The sequence below is a fragment of the Perna viridis genome, chromosome 6 (genome assembly GCF_037379345.1).
Source record: "Perna viridis isolate PV_CMFRI_1.1 ecotype Kerala chromosome 6, ASM3737934v1, whole genome shotgun sequence".
Classification (NCBI taxonomy): Eukaryota; Metazoa; Mollusca; class Bivalvia; order Mytilida; family Mytilidae; genus Perna; species Perna viridis.
Window position 1 is genome coordinate 437,693 of NC_142450.1, and position 18,128 is coordinate 455,820.

General features: G+C 33.4%; 1 protein-coding gene across 11 annotated transcripts in view; it reads left to right on the forward strand.

The window, feature by feature from the left end:
- LOC148613135 (dystrophin-like) overlaps positions 1-18,128 on the forward strand; it is a 236,455-nt gene that overhangs the window by 188,076 nt on the left and 30,251 nt on the right. For all 11 annotated transcript variants that reach the window (XM_088586300.1, XM_088586311.1, XM_088586302.1 and 8 more), the window contains 6 exons: positions 2,247-2,403; positions 3,042-3,171; positions 8,567-8,715; positions 9,205-9,339; positions 10,245-10,375; positions 10,621-10,715. In XM_088586300.1, the coding sequence (XP_088442426.1) occupies positions 2,247-2,403; positions 3,042-3,171; positions 8,567-8,715; positions 9,205-9,339; positions 10,245-10,375; positions 10,621-10,715 (797 nt within the window). The remainder of the gene's footprint in view (positions 1-2,246; positions 2,404-3,041; positions 3,172-8,566; positions 8,716-9,204; positions 9,340-10,244; positions 10,376-10,620; positions 10,716-18,128) is intronic.

Genomic DNA, 18,128 nt, shown 5'->3' on the forward strand with positions numbered 1-18,128 from the left:
ACAGTTGTACAGTTGTTTTCCTTTCTCACAAATACACTTTTTTAGAAAGTTTTAAAAGCTTATGTTAGTTTTAAAAGCTCATTAGAGCTTATGCTGTAACATTTTATATGAACTAACTTTACTTTTAAACTTTGAACTTTGTTGTGTAATGCAACCGTCAATCAGCTAAGATAGATAAACTTCAAGTGAAGTTACAAAAAGCTGTGTGCGACTGTAACAGTGATGACCCGAATGTTTCTGAATCAAAGGGGTTTCTCAGCTATATTACTGAAAGTTCAATGCTAACAGATCATTTCATCTTTTAATACAAACTTCACACTCTCATACAAGTAAAAAAATGTGTAGAACACATGTACATGTATGATATTTAAGAGGTACATTTTGATCTCATATGAAACTAGAATTGACCATTCTATGGCATCTATCTGCAGCATAAGGTGATGTAGAAATATATAATTATGCAAATCATATATGAAAGTACAGTACTGAAATTATTAGTGTAAGAAGTCGCTAACAATATTAGCGACTTAAAAATGAATGAATCTCTTCAAAATTTTACTACAAGCCACCATATCACCAAATGAGTTTTGTGACTTGAGCCAAGTAAGAGTAAGGGGCAACAGAGGGACCATATACAAGAATATTTTTTTTTATTACTGGATACTGATTTGAGTGAAAGGGAATGAATTGCTTTGATATATTGTACCACAAGTGACATACCCCCAAATGAAAGTTTGGATTGATTTTGGAGGTTTTGACTTCAACCATTTAAGAATAAAGGACAAAAAAGTTACTGTTTCAATTCTGGTCAAATTCTTATTCGTTGTCATAAGAGCATCAACCCCCCCCCCCCACCCCACCCACCCACTTAACACATCCCCCCTATTTAGTTTGCCTTCAACTGATCTGCTCCTGAATATTATAGTCATCTCTTTGAATGGTTGCTGAGTTAAATGACTGAGCTACTCCTACTGTTTGTATCCATACACAAATACCAATTATTCTTCTATTGAGAATTGTATGTAGGATATAGATTGTAACAATAGCTGGTATTTAGATGTATTCATGCTACAATTTCAAAAAATTAAGTCTTAAAAATTTACCACCCACAACTAGAAATTCATTCTTTAACAATACCAATTCTAGATTGCTTTAAATAGTAAAACAAACAATAAAGGAAAATATTGTCACTGACTTGTCTAATTGGTTTGCTTTGATCTCTGATAATTTTTGCTTGTTCCAATATTAAGTACCATGATCCCCTTTTCTCATATTGTTTGGGAGGTCTCCAATTTCTTACCACAGGGGAAATAATAAAACAAAAAGAGATTTTATTGATTTGATGGGATAAATAAACCATATTCTAAAAGAAGGAATGGATTTTTTATTGGTATGTTAGCATGGTTTTGTGGTGCAATATAATTTTAGAGTCTTTGAACAACTTGTAGATTTATTCATTATTTAGTGTACTGAACTGTGAATGAGTTCATAATAATTTCTGTAGTTTACACCATCAGATATGACCAAATTACTTTATCATTCCAGTATGTCCATGATATATTTTACAATATGCACTGTTGTAAATCATTTGTTTAACCAGCTGACAAAGAATATATTACATGATAATTGAGTTTGTTTGCTGCAAGCTGTACTTGATATTGATACAGTATTGTTAATTGATTCTATAATGAGTTTGTTTCCCGTGAAAAAAAACCTTTTTTCTTGTTAGGTGGTATTAACATGGCTATCTGTTCAAGGATAATTAAATTTTTCTGCGGTCTTTCCATCTTTCAAGTCTACTAAGTTATCTTATTTATAAATATCAGAACTTGACAAAATAATCTCAAACTAAAGAATATTCACTCTGACATTTTCTGAATTTTGTGTTTAAGAAAATCCTATAGATACTCAATGCCCTATTATTAAGACATTGTCATTGTTTATTTGGAACTTTTTAATTTTCCATTGTTCAATTCAATGAATTTCCCATACCATACAAATTTTCCTTTACAAACAACAGAAAATTGGATGAATTCTAGAATCTTAAATCCTTTTGAACAAACACAAAGGAAAAAATGTCTCCCCTGAATATGACAAGAGTGTGCTTCTCATAAATTACCAACAGTACTTTAATACTTTGATGTCACTGTTAAAGTCAGGTTATATATACTTCATCGCTAGAGTTTTTACAAGCATGTTTTAGGTGAGCCATTTTTAATAATGAATCATCAAAATTTCTTTTCCAGGGGACGGCTGGAGAGTAATGCAGAACAATGGCTCCACCTAGTAAATACTCTCCAGGAACTGATCAGCTGGCTGATGACAAAACAACAGGAGTTACACAAACAGCGACCAATCGGTGGAGACTCTGCAATACTTGAACAACAGGATGGTGAGAACAAGGTAAATCTCCTCTTGTCTGTGGTAAAATACAGCATGTTCATTCTAGAAATCGTTTTTCATTACAGTTTTATTTTGATGTCAAAATGAAACATAGAACTTTTTACTTAGTATCAATTATCTGCTTTACAGTTTATCAAAAAGGTACCAGTTTCTATGCATTTAACAAATAGGCTTCTGGAACAGGGTTATGTTGTTACAAGACTGAAGTCATCACAACAGAAGTTTTATGGTCGTCATCATGAACTCGTGGATTGTTATGATGTATCCATCAGCACCATGAAAACTGATTTATTCAACGGGTCATAGTTTTCCTTTCCTCGTTTGTCTACCCCGGACTTGACTTTTTATGAGCAACTCGGTGGGTGTTTCTAGAAAAGCAGAGAACGCTTACCCTACCGGTGCACCTGGTCCATGCTCCCAGTTTTCAGTGGAGTCCCAGTTGCTCATTTACTTTTGTTACTTTGTATGTATGATTTTAGTTACTTTATGTTCTTTGTTGTGTATGTCTGTTTTCCATGTCTGGTCTTTGTGCCTGGATTACATTCTTTTGATTACCGCTATAACTTTGTTTCCCTTGATTACTCTTTTACATGTCATTTATACATAAGTCATGGTTTGGTGCTTTCTAATTATTGAAGAGATTAAGAATACAGCTTGACACCAAGAGACCAATAATTGAGCAGAGTTTAGAAGCTGGTCGTTTTTACCTCAGGGAAGAAGGTGAAGATGCTAGACTGAGTACCAGTAGCAATGACAGCAATGAACATGGTAAGCTTACCATGTATCCTGCTATATGATATTTACCATTCAAATAATCAGTTTACAAATGTGCAATTAAACTTGAGACAGTCTGCTGGTATTGGCTTGATATACCAGTGTTGCCTTTCCCTTTAATGAACAAGTTGTTATTGTATACACCAACTTTTAATGGCACAGTAGAAACCTTTGCAATGCCAGTTTTTATTATTGGAATCATTGGGCAATTGCATTTTATACCCCCTTCAAAAAAACTGTTTGTTTACTTAAAAGTACCAAGTATTAGTTATCATTCTAGTGTATTGAAAGTTTTTTTTTTCTTGAAACTCATAGAACTTTAAAATAACTTAAAAAGAAAGCTTGTATGTTTTTTTTTCCATCACCACTCCTAAAGGTCTGTGGTTGGATAAGAATTTCCCTTTAATCAGAAATTTCACATCTAACAAATGTTTTAAAAAAGTCAAGTTAAGTCTAAACATTGATTTTGTGAGACTTTGTCATCAGATTATTTTCTTTCCTATCATATGAAATTACAACAGATTATTCACTTCAAAGGCAATTACTTAAAAATCAATAAAATAAGTGTTCAAAGGTTTAGTTTTTAACAGGTAATTGTCATTTATGAGATGTTGAATTTTACGGAAATGTCACAGAGTGCATTTCTTTGATTTGTGAGCAAATTGACTGATAAATGCCTTATAATTGATTTCAAGTTTTTTTTCCTTCTTTTTATATGTACATATAGTATTTTGTGTAGCACTAACAACTTACTAAGACATTTGTACCTTCCAATCTACTAAGGAACATTTTTGAAATAGTTTTAAATTTGTTTGACTTGTACTGTTGTGAAAGTAATTTTTCAACACCCCCAGTGATATTCTAAATGTGATCTGAGTGATGTCTTAGTGTGATCTGAGTTATGTTTAAATGTGATCTGAGTGATGTCTAAGTGTGATCTGAGTTATGTTTAAGTGTGATCTGAGTTATGTCTAAGAATGATCTGAGTTATGTTTAAGTGTGATCTGAGTTATGTTTAAGTGTGATCTGAGTTATGTTTAAGTGTGATCTGAGTTATGTCTAAGTGTGTTCTGAGTTACGTCTAAGCACAAAAATGTGGATTTATATTGCTTTTGTATTGTCTATGAAATTTTATATACAAAGAATGCATTTTTCATTGTAGGAGTTAGGATGTGGGTTAGGGAATATTTTTTTCATTGTAGGAGTTAAGATGTGGGTGAGGGAATATATTTTATCATTGTGGGAGTTAGGATGTGGGTGAGGGAATATATTTGTCATTGTGGGAGTTAGGATTTTGGTGAACGAATATATTGTGGGAGTTAGGATGTGGGTGAGGGAATAATTTTTTTCATTGTAGGAGTTAGTATGTGGATGAGAGAATATATTATATATTGTAGGAGTTAAGATGTGGGTGAGGGAATAATTTTTTTCATTGTAGGAGTTAGTATGTGGATGAGAGAATATATTATTTATTGTAGGAGTTAAGATGTGGGTGAGGGAATATATTTTTCATTGTAGGAGTTAGGATGTGGATGAGAGAATATATTATATATTGTAGGAGTTAGGATGTGGGTGAGGGAATATATTTTTCATTGTGAGAGTTAGGATTTTGGTGAACGAATATATTGTCGGAGTTAGGATGTGGGTGAGGGAATAATTTTTTTCATTGTAGGAGTTAGTATGTGGATGAGAGAATATATTATATATTGTAGGAGTTAAGATGTGGGTGAGGGAATATATTTTTCATTGTAGGAGTTAGGATGTGGATGAGAGAATATATTATATATTGTAGGAGTTAAGATGTGGGTGAGGGAATATATTTTTCATTGTAGGAGTTAGGATGTGGATGAGAGAATATATTATATATTGTAGGAGTTAAGATGTGGGTGAGGGAATATATTTTTGGCAATATGATATATTCAACCTAAATACCTCCTTATGAGACTGTGTAGGGTTCTGTGTATAACCAGACTTATGTCTGGATTTGACTCACTAACTCTTGTTGTGTAGACAACATACTTGAGTAAGATTATGTTTTACAGAGAGATGTTTTTGTCATGATTTGTTCTGTAGATATACACACCCATTTGTCTGTTTATGTAGTCCTAAACTCATTTTTAACATGGAGTAGAAGTATAAAAGATTCTGTATTTAAACAAGTAGTTATTGACTCAATCTATTTTCTAGATCAAGGTTCAATTTGCCCTGAAGATCCCACAATCAGCTGATTATATCATTGATGTAGTTCAATCATTTGGTTCCAGATTAATGGCATTCACTTGTTCTTTTCAATTATTTATTGCTTTAGTGTTTTAGGACAAATCGTTTGACCTAAGTGTCAGCTTTTATTTATGTCAGTTGCTACAGAATTGGTTATTCTCTGTTTCCTACGTTGCTGGGATTTCATCTGAGGGAAACTGCATTTTTTTTTTTTTTTTTTTTTTTTAAATGTCCAGGATTATAGGGAGACAGTGTAATCTAGGATTATAGGGAGAGAGAGTCAATGTCCAGGATTATAGGGAGACAGTGTAATCTAGGATTACAGGGAGACAGAGTCAATGTCGAGGATTATAGGGAGACAGTGTCAATGTCCAGGATTACAGGGAGACAGAGTAAATGTCAAGGATTATAGGGAGACAGTGTCAATGTCCAGGATTACAGGGAGACAGTCAATGTCCAGGATTATAGGGAGACAGTGTCAATGTCCAGGATTATAGGGAGAGAGAGTCAATGTCCACGATTATAGGGAGAGTGTGTAAATGTCCAGGATTACATGGAGACAGTCAATGTCCAGGATTACATGGAGACAGTCAATGTCCAGGATTACAGGGAGACAGTGTCAATGTCCAGGATTATAGGGAGACAGAGTAAATAGCAACTTAGTTGATAATACACCACCATGTGGTTATATGGGTGATGCTTCGACCAACAGGAAAATGCCAGTCTTAATAGAATTCCCACTGCTGGTTTGTATGATCACTTCCTAAGTACATAGGTCATTTTCCCACAGAGCCATTCCTGTTTCAGACCCCCTACATATATATAGGAATGTTTCAGACCCCTACATATATAGGAAGTCCTCTGAATTTAGAGTTGGTCACAAATATATTTTAGATTTGCAACTGTACTAGCAGACTCAGTAATCGAAGATGATGATCCGTGTTATGAATTTTTATATTTAAAAAAAGAAAATTTTCAAGTTTTCACACAATTACTCAAAAACACTTTTTATGAAACTGTGGTGAATTGTTCATATCTATTGAAGTAAGCTCCCTTCCGATTTGTATAAATGTCAAATTTTACGTTTCAGTGTCATGAAGTTTTACTCTTTAAAAAAAAAGCCTGAAATGACCAAGAAAATTTTATTCGTTGAAAAATCATTTAAAACAGACCATTTGTTATAATGATAGACTAATGAATATAAAAGGTACTTGATAACCTTATCAGGAAAGTGTGTTTTAAACAAAATAGAAATGTATGGGTGAAAAATCAAGACAACAAACTTAGTTAAAATTGAGGTAGCCTTGATAGTGCGACAAATTTTTGTGCATTTGTTATTTACTTTTTTTTTTTGGAGGGGGAGGGTATTCAAAGTACTTCTAGTTGATCATATAAATTCATTAAAATGGCAACGGGGGTATCATGCGCTTAAAGCACAGCTGTTTATTTTTATTTTAACAACATTTTTAGTTCTAAGGAAGCCATTTTCTATCAGAGAGAGCTATTATTTACCATTTTCTATCATTGAGAGCTATTATTCGCCATTTTGTATCATGGAGAGCTATTCTGACAAATATAGTCAGTAATTTACCATATAAGAAGCCATTGCATTGCTAAAATATTACCAAAGGCCCATAACTCAGAGACAGAAATCATATAAGTTCGTATTGTAATATCCATGTTCAGTCTATAGTTGTTTAGATATGGCCATTTTTATGGTGTATTATTATTAATGTACGAATAAAAATAGTATAAGGTAAATGTTTCTTAGGGAATGATTTTTGTCAAAAAAACATTTGAAGGTAGTCAATAATTAAGCCCTCTTAGGGGCAAGAGTTGGATTTCCCTTGATAAAAATCACAATAATTACTTCATCAATATCTATTGGATTGTTTGATATAACGTAACATAAGGGAGGTCATCTATTGATTGTTTGATATAACGTAACATAAGGGAGGTCATCTATTGATTGTTTGATATAACGTAACATAAGGGAGGTCATCTATTGATTGTTTGATATAACGTAACATAAGGGAGGTCATCTATTGATTGTTTGATATAACGTAACATAAGGGAGGTCATCTATTGATTGTTATTTAATCAATGGAGGACTTATTATATACTGTGACCATTATCATTCTATGTACTGTAATAGTTTTGGGATGAGCAACAACCTAATTTGTCTGTGTTGATATTATATGGACACATGGTTTTGTCTATTGATATTATGTGGACACATGGTTTTGTCTATATATATTATATGGACACATGGTTTTGTCTATTGATAATGGATTCATAGTTTTTTGTAATGATAATGGACTGCTGGTAATGGTCCTAAGGTTTTGGTTATTGATAATGGACCCACGGTTTTGTTTAGTAGTAGTGGACCCATGGCTTGTCTTTTGATAATGGGCATATGGTTTGTCTGTTGGTAATGGACTCATGGTTTGTCTATTGATAATGGACTGCTGGTTTGGCCATTGATAATGAACCCATGGTTTTGTGTATTGATATTGGACTCCTGGTTTGTCTATTGATAATGGCCTCCTGGTTTGTCCACTGATAATGGACTCCTGGTTTGGCTATTGATAATGGACTCATGGTTTCGTCTATTGATAATGGACTGCTGGTTTGGCTATTGATAATGAACCCATGGTTTTGTGTATTGATATTGGACTCCTGGTTTGTCTATTGATAATGGACTCCTGGTTTGTCCACTGATAATGGACTCATGGTTTTGTCTATTGATAATGGACTCCTGGTTTGGCTATTGATAATGGACTCATGGTTTGGCTATTGATAATGGACTCATGGTTTTGTCTATTGATAATGGACTCCTGGTTTGACTATTGATAATGGACTCCTGGTTTGGCTATTGATAATGGACTCCTGGTTTCGTCTATTGATAATGGACTCCTGGTTTGGCTATTGATAATGGACTCATGGTTTGGCTATTGATAATGGACTCATGGTTTCGTCTATTGATAATGGACTCCTGGTTTGGCTATTGATAATGGACTCATGGTTTTGTCTATTGATAATGGACTCCTGGTTTGGCTATTGATAATGGCCTCCTGGTTTGTCCACTGATAATGGACTCCTGGTTTGGCTATTGATAATGGACTCATGGTTTTGTCTTTTGATAATGAACTTCTGGTTTTGTTTTCAGATGAATCAGCAACAGATTTGTCACACGATAAAGAAGCTCAACATTTAATCAAAAAGATACGACGTCAGGTTCGACTTCTTAACAGGAAGTGGACTGAGGTCAACCAGGGATGTAATGAATGGCAATCTCGCATAGAGACAGTATCAAAGGTAATTTGTAGACATTGCTTTTATCCCTTAGTTCAAAGATGATTTTGATTCATAATATAAGTTAAAACATTGTGATAAATTCATCCCTTATTGAACACTAGCTAGTTTGATGTAGTTGAGTATTTGATAATTGGTTGATTTTGAGTTTAAATATCCCCCAATTAGTAACACATGTGATATTTCACAACAAATGAAAAACTAACAAATTTCAAAAAGATTGGATGCAAAAAACAATAGGAATTCAAATGCAAAATGTGTTGTAATGTCAAACTTCATTGGATAATTTTGTAAAATTCAGGGTATCAATTCCATGATTGACTCATCAGGGGGCATTTAAAAAAATTTAATTACAGTTTCAACCAATTTTTTTTTTAATAGCTGCATTAGAATGGAGATATCCGAATGTATTAGAAGACTTGTGTTCAATCATGATTTGAAAATAACTGTTCACTAATTAACATTTCCTGATTTGTTTTAAAATTATTGCAGAAAGTTGGAACATTGGAAACTGGTTTGGATAAGTTAAACGAGAAATTGGTGGAAGCAGAAAAATCCAAATCAACATGGTGTGAAATATCTGACATCATGATTGACCATTTACAGCTGGAAATAGATGAGGTCAAGGTAAGAATTATAGAATGGTCAGAAAAAGGGGGGATGTATTGAGATATATGACATTATGATTGACCATTTATAGCTTGAAATAGATGAGGTCAAGTTAAGAATTATAGAACGGTCAGAAAAAGGGGGATTTCATGACATCAGAATAGACCATTTACAGCTGGAAATAGATGAGGTCATGGTAAGAATGATAGAATGGTCAGAAAAAGGGGGTATGTATTGAGATATCATGATATCAGAATAGATCATTTACAGCTGGAAATAGATGAGGTCAAGGTAAGAATTATAGAACGGTCAGAAAAAAGGGGGGTGTATTTAGATATCTGACATTCTGATTGATCATTTACAGTTGGAAATAGATGAGGTGCAGGTAATAGTTAAAGATTGGTCAGAAAAAAGGAGGGCTGTATTGAGATATCTGACATTATGATTGACCATTTACAGGTGGAAATAGATGAGGTGCAGGTAATAGTTAAAGAGTGGTCAGAAAAGAAAGGGGAGTGTTTTTAGATTTCATGACATAATCATAGAGGATTTACTGATGGATATAGACAATGTTGTTGTCAGCTTATTGATAGTCTGGTAATGTTTAAAAAGGGGGAGGGGTCCTGTAATGTTAAAAAAGTTGAGGGGAAATTAACATGTTGAGAGTTCATGTTGACCACATCTCCAAGGAGGGATAAACTCAACCATGAAATATATTTGGGACCTTTCTTATATCATTAAGATGTGTAGTGACTACCATAAAAAGATGAAATGAAAAAAGTGGTATATATGAGAGAAAGGAATCACAGCAGATTAAAAAAATGTTCTTCACTAGTGAAAAATGGAATTTCTTGTATCTGTTGAAGTAAATCAAGATCTTCAAATGATATTTTTATTTTTTGAGAAACTTCTTTATGTTTTAGAAATACCAACAGTTGATATCTCCCATCCATGGTTTTGTTGACACTGTTAATGATGAAGGAAATGAACTACAGAATCTGAATGTAGTTTTATCTCACACCAATGTCCATAAACTGGAGGAATATAATACAAGGTAAATAAATAGAGTAAACTTCATCCTCAACATAAGTAGACAATATGGGATCAGTCATTATTTATCTCTTAAAGGTTAAAAGGGATGCAATATGTAAATTTGGAATGGGCATGAGGAATCCCTTCTTTTTTCAAAATTTGTTACATTTTACATTTCTGAGCTGTGGGACTTGATTCTTACAAAAGTTTTAAGATAGCACTGATGGCACTGCTCTTTATTGTTCAACTTTAATTTTTTTTTTATAGGTGGAAAGAATTACAGATTTCGTTAGAAGACAGACTGAAGAATTTACAAGATGCAATTAGAGAATTTGGACCTGATTCTCAACATTTCTTATCCAGTAAGTTACAGTCTGTATTGTACTGTCCCATCTCATACCAGCCATAGTGTAGGGGTGCTTCTCTACATTTCTTATCGAGTAAGTTACATTCTGTAGTGCCTTGCCCCAAGATAAAGTACTTGTCTTCCATGCCAACCATACCCCTGCAATATTGTTGAGGTGATTTCCAACATTTCTTATCGAGTAAGTTACAGTCCATAGTGCCCTGCCCCAAGATAAAAGTCTCCCAGCCCAACCATACCCCTGCCATAGTGTTGAGGTGATTCTCAAATTTTTTTTGTCTCCTGCCGTGAAGCAATGTAGGAACATGCTAATGGTGGCCTTGGTCAGTCCATTTGTCCATAAGGTTGTGTGGATACAACTCCTCTGAAACACTTGACCGACCTCTTGTTACTGGAAGTGGTGTACTGTTCTGATAAATAGATGTGTATACTATTATTTTAGTATGTTTCTACAATACAAGATCTTGTGGATGTAAACCTTGGAATCTTTCACTATTATGTATTGTAATAAAAGATGTTCGTACTACATGTATTATACTACTTTATACATCTTATACATGTAATAGTATAATGGTGGTGAAGAAAAACAATGGTGTGCATTTATTTGTTTCATCTTAGATATATTTTCTATATCTGAAATAACATAAATTGAACTTCAAGATAAAACCATTTTCATTTCCTTCAAGCTAAGAATTGGCAGATGTTTCTCAGTATAACTAATGAACAAAAGAGTTTAAAAAACAATAATCAAGGATAAAGAATTAGTACAGTCTATTCTTTTAGTGAGCAGCTGTAAAGTTTTAGACCTCACAATCAATCAGCTTAACTTGTACTTTTTTGTCAAATCAAAAATTTTCAGTATATGGAAGAGAAGATAACAAACTGATTTCTTGATAATTAGATACACAGAGCTGAAACTTGATTGGGGTTTTAGTTGTGGTTTTAGGGTTTTTTTCTCCATGATTTAAGCTGTGGTTTTCTCTGTGGTTAAAATGGTGGTTTTCTCAGCGGTTTAATCTGTGGCTTTCTCTGTGGTTTAAGCTATGGTTTAAGCAGTGGTTTTCTCTATGTTTTCTCTATGGTTTAAGCAATGGTTTTCTCTGTGGTTTAAGTGGTGGTTTTCTCTATGGTTTAAGCAGTGGTTTTCTCTATGTTTTCTCTATGGTTTAAGCAATGGTTTTCTCTGTGGTTTAAGTGGTGGTTTTCTCTATGGTTTAAGCAATGGTTTTCTCTATGGTTTAAGCTGTGGTTTTCTCTATGGTTTAAGCAATGGTTTTCTCTATGGTTTAAGCAATGGTTTTCTCTGTAGTTCAATTGGTGGTTTTCTCTATGATTTAAGCAATGGTTTCTCTATGGTTTAAGCTGTGGTTTTCTCTATGGTTTAAGCAATGGTTTTCTCTATGGTTTAAGCTGTGGTTTTCTCTATGATTTAAGCAATGGTTTCTCTGTGGTTTAAGCTGTGGTTTTCTCTATGGTTTAAGCAATGGTTTTCTCTATGGTTTAAGTGGTGGTTTTCTCTGTGGTTTAAGTGGTGGTTTTCTCTAAGGTTAAGCTGTGGTTTTCTCTGTAGTTTAAGCAATGGTATTCCCTGTGGTTTAAGCTGTGGTTTGCTCTGTAGTTTAAACAACTATTATACTCCCACTCAGGCAGTATATTGGAATCACTTTGCATGTCCATCTATCAGAATTCTATTTTAAATATCTCTGTTTCCAATTGATGGGTTAATGTACTTTGTATAGTTGTTGTAAGGGTGTTAGTGTGGTGTATGAGTAAAGGTACACCTAGCACAACAACATGTGCAACATCATGTTACTATTAGTAAACATTATCAATGGTTTTTGGTTCAAGAAATACCTAGCTGTTAGTCAAGGCTTATTTCTCTTTAGATATTTAAAATTTCCCTTTTGGCGTATTATTTTTTTTTTTTTTTTTTGGTCAAAGAAAAAGCTCTCTGTATGACCAGAGTTATCCCCCTTTGAATATGAAATTTGTTTTTTTGCCTAAGATCTGTGTTTACATTGGCTACATAACAGACATGTTGTATATGAAATAAAGTGCAGGGGATATGTAGGAGTCATTTTATACATGCTATCTTGCTAACCCATAGGGGGCATGTTGATCTGAAGTCATTGTTTTAGAAAGTGTCGCATAAAGGTAGACACATTTCTTGGTCACTGGGGTATTATATTTATAGGATTTAATTTGGTTATTTGATAGTAGTATTGAAACATCTAAAGTCATAAAATGATTATGTAAATTCAAATGTTTACTTAATTAAGGGTAATAAGATTGCTTTACTTGTTGTGTTGTGTTTTATATATTTTACGTCCATTTAGATATATTTGGAAAGAGTTTTCAGATGTTGTAAATTCATTAATCCAGATTTCAAGTTCTTTTAGATTGTTTAGTTCTCATGTCTCAATGTACCCTTTACTTTAGACTTTTGTTACGCATTGCAACGAAAACTCATCAAACAGTAACACAATATATAAATATAGGTCTGGGGCTTCATGAAGACACAATTTATAAATATAGGTCTGGGGCTTCATAAAAAAATCTCATTTCAAATTCTAATGATCTGATTGGTATATATTTATGCTGAGGAGGGATTTGAAGAAAAACTTCGAGATATTTTTTTTTTATGACACCAGCCCTTTCTCCAGCAAATTTAGTATCTATGAAACCAAGGTCCTGGGCCAAGCAAATTTGATCTTTACAAAACTAAGGCCCTGGGTCCAGCAAATATGGCCTGTGATTAACCAATGCCACCTGGTCCTACAATTATAGTCTGTACAAAACCAAATACCCTTGCTCAGTAGGTATGGTCTACACATAACCAAAGCCAACTGGTCCAGGATGTATGGTCTCTACATAACCAAGGCCCTGCCAGCAAAGATTGTCTGTTCAAAGTCAAGGCCCTGGTCCAGGATGTATGGTCTGTACATAACCAAGACCCTTGTTTAGATAGTATGGACTGAACATATCTAAGACCCTGCCAGCAACGATGGTCTGTTCAAAACCAAGTCCCTGGTCCAGGAAGTATGGTCTGTACATAACCAAGACCCTGCCAGCAAAGATGGTCTGTTCAAAACCAAGGCCCTGGTCCAGGAAGTATGGTCTGTACATAACCAAGACCCTGCCAGCAAAGATGGTCTGTTCAAAACCAAGGCCCTGGTTCAGGAAGTATGGTCTGTACATAACCAAGACCCTTGTCCAGAAAGTATGGACTGAACATAACTAAGACCCTGCCAGCAAAGATGGTCTGTTCTAAACCAAGGCCCTGGTTCAGGAAGTATGGATTGTATGTTACCAAGACCCTGCCAGCAAAGGTGGGTTGTTTAAAACCAAGGCCTTGGTCCAGGAAGTATAATCTGATGGTCCCCAAATCAAAAGAGACAGCAAGTACATGTATATGATTTGTTCAACTGTCTTACTATTAAACCAACCTTTCTATTTTAACATTATATTCTGGCCTTATATAACATTCTCTTAGCTGGGTTTTAACTCTGGAGAAAAGGTATGTGAAGTAATAAAATTCCTCTCTCCCCCTTGAAGTGTACAGTATTTGCAGTTAAAGAGATTAATCTAGGATTAAATACAGCAATGTTTTGGTTAATTTATTTTGATATGTTAAAGAAGTGTTCTTGAATGTCCAGATTCTATCCTCTGTGTGTAGATATTAGACTATAATTAGTTTTGAAGCTCCTTTACAATTTTCAACTTTGCTTTGTCTGAAATAAATGTATGTAGTTTTATCAGTGTGTATCAAAATTCAGATCTCTGTAAGGCAGGGATATAGTGTTCTTGTTTGTTGCAATCATTGAGGGTTTTACATCTGGTCATATCAAGGTACCCTCTGAAAAGAATTTATCAATTATATTTGTCAAAAATCCAATTGCCTGAGTTTTTATCATTCTTACAACCATATTTCTCAATTTGCCAGAGTTTTAATCATTCTTTGTTTCTCAATTTTCTTTTTTTACCCTCAAAGACAAATGTGCAAGTTTTAAATATATGAAATGGAATTAAGAATATATGTATATATCACTTGTCAACACATGGTTACCATGGTTACATTGTAAACCAATTCAGTTGATGTTTATCCTTAGGAAAATATAAGGCATTTTAGGGTGTAAGAGATGTGAATGAAAACTTCTTGACTTGTTTCATATTTCTGTTATTCTTTTCTAAACATTAAGCTATGCAAAAATGATGATCTGATTTGTTTCACAAGGTTTATATTTGTTTGTCTGTCTTTCAGTCTGTCTGTCCATCTGTCCATTTGTCTTCTTTCAATACTTTCAACAAAGTCCTTGTGTCTTAATTTTATCAGGAAAATAATTAAGTTAATACATGTACTTCAAACATACTTCCAGTTATGTAGTAAAATATTGGTATAGGTCTTATTCATATAGAGAATCTAATTTTACTTGATATATTGCACTTTAGAAGTCATTACTGATTTACTTATCTGGAAGATGTTTGTTTTGTTAATATTTTGAGATAAAAGTCATTTTACCCCCTTGGAACCCCTTATAGGTAAACATAGGTAATATAACTTTAATTCGACAATTATTGGCTCTGCCAGCATTGTGCACCATATGATGAAAATGGCTTTTGATATTTGGAAACGAAGATCTAGAGAAGGTCTGTATATACTTGTGTGACAAAACTTATCAGAAATCTTCAAAAGAGTTATTTTTAGACTTCTAAAATAGTGTCAATTGTTCTTTGGTTTATTTTACATGAGTTAGTTGTATAATTGGGCACAAGATCAAAGAATATCAAGTTTAATACTTGTTTTTAAATGTTGATTTACAAAATTTGATTTGTAACTGCTTTCTGTATTGTAAGACTGTATCTGTCTACAGTAATACATGTCTATGATTTCAATAGAAATGGATAAATATTACATATTTAGAGGTAAAATTGACTTATGTAAATTTAATTCAAATGACAGGAAATTAGAAATAATGGATTGATATACTTTATAATTATTTGTAACTTATTTACATGGTAAATTATATAACAACAAGTCAGAATAACAGGCAAGGAAATATAGAAGATTATCAATAAAACTTTTTATTTGTTTTTTATTGGAAAAGACGTGTGATATTTATTTAATATAGTTAAAAAAAGGTTTTCTTGACAAAATGTGTTTCTTCTTCTGAAAATGACCCTGACTTGGTAGGGTAAAGGGGGTTGGGAAAATTACCTTGACTTGATAGGATTAAGGTAGTGGTGGAAATTACCCTGACTTGATAGGATTAAGGTAGTGGTGGAAATTACCCTGACTTGATAGGATTAAGATGGTGGTGGAAATTACCCTGACTTGATAGGATTAAGGTAGTGGTGGAAATTACCCTGACTTGATAGGATTAAGATGGTGGTGGAAATTACCCTGACTTGATAGGATTAAGATGGTGGTGGAAATTACTCTGACTTGATAGGATTAAGGTAGTGGTGGAAATTACCTTGACTTGATAGGATTAAGATGGTGGTGAGAATTACCATGACGTAATAGGATAAATGGGGTTGGGAAATTACCCTGATTTTATAGGATTTAGAAGATAGGGTCAGGCATCCCAGATTTTCTTTAATTTATGGACAAGAACAGAGAATTCTGACTTTCTAGGATTTAGGGTGACAGGCCAGAATATGTTTCTGACTTTGCCACATCCTGGTATACTCCACCTTTTTTTACTTGGACTTTGTTTCTTTTAGATGGGATTTTTTTCTGTAGAATATTCCAAAATTAAACATGAAAGATCATTCTATTTTAAAATTAAGCTATTATATTTGATAATAAAACGGTGCTATTTAAAGGTAATTCTACCGGAATAGGTCATTCATAAGTCTGGAAACCAGTTAAATACAATATTTATTTCTAATATAATCTTTGTTATCAAAATGTCAAAAGGGATAGAATAAGATATGGAGTGAAATAATCATTTCAGTGTGTCCCTCAATTTTTTGTCTAATGTTTGGGTATACAACTATCTGGGAAGACCCATATATCAGACAAGGTCAACAATTTAGGCATGTGCATTACTGTATTTATCTTAAGTCTGGCCTTTATCTAGAAGTCAATGAGGGGTCATATTGGGTCATACATTAAATATCCTTACAATACAGAAAACATATCTTCTAAAAATTAGAGTAGTTATCTCCCCTTTTGAAAAAAAAGTAAGATGTTGGACTTCAGTGAGTGTAAATAAATAGCTTTAAACTATGGTAGCATATTCTTATTCAATGAAGAATTGTTTTTATAAGATAGAGATTATTTTAATTAAAAATACATGTATTTTATCACCATGACATCTGAGTACTAAGTTTAGCCCTCAGGTTTAATACTTGTAAAAAATAGGAAACAAAATATTGATTTGTAGCAAAAAGTTGAATCATGTAAATAAAACATCAAATAATTCCCCTCAGGTTAAACAAAATCTTTCCATGATACATTTTACCATTAGATCAAAATGAACGAACTGTCAAAATTATTTGTACTGTCAAATGATACCATTCATCCCCATATTGTATCATATCCCATAATGTAAGAATTCATTATGGTGACCCATTCAGTAAGACTGTTTTACTGGAAATAAATACTGAAATGATTGTCAAATTTTGTAAAAGTGGATTAAAAGTAACATTGACATATTGTGCCAGGCACCTGACAGGAAGTAGAGAACAAACTAATGATAAAGTTTGTACTTTGTGGATTTACAATTTTAATGTGATGTTAAATTCATCAAAACATGGATAAGAAAAGAGAAATTGTTCAAATACATGCTCGTAGACGACTTTTTCCAGCTTGTTTTCTTGAAGGTAAAGAAAATAATAAATGTTTGAAATGTTGTTTTAAGAAAATACTTGTAATAACAATGTTTTTTTTTTTTTTAATTCTTTTATAAGATTAACAGAGTTAAATGAAAGTAGTCTAACAATATTTTGAGAGGGAAACTAATTCTTGCGTTTATAGCTATAGTGTACTGATTAAGTGTAAGTATTTGTAAGAATCTGGCAAAATGAGAAAAAACAGAAACATGCATATCAAAACCTCAACAACCTGCAATATAAGGATGCTTCCTCAGTGATCTGGCAATATAAGGATGCTTTCTCAGTGATCTGGCAATGTAAGGATGCTTCCTCAGTGATCTGGCAATATAAGGATGCTTCCTCAGTGATCTGGCAATATAAGGATGCTTCCTCAGTGATCTGGCAATATAAGGATGCTTCCTCAGTGATCTGGCAATGTAAGGATGCTTCCTCAGTGATCTGGCAATATAAGGATGCTTCCTCAGTGATCTGGCAATATAAGGATGCTTCCTCAGTGATCTGGCAATATAAGGATGCTTCCTCAGTGATCTGGCAATATAAGGATGCTTTCTCTATTTGTACATTATATGAT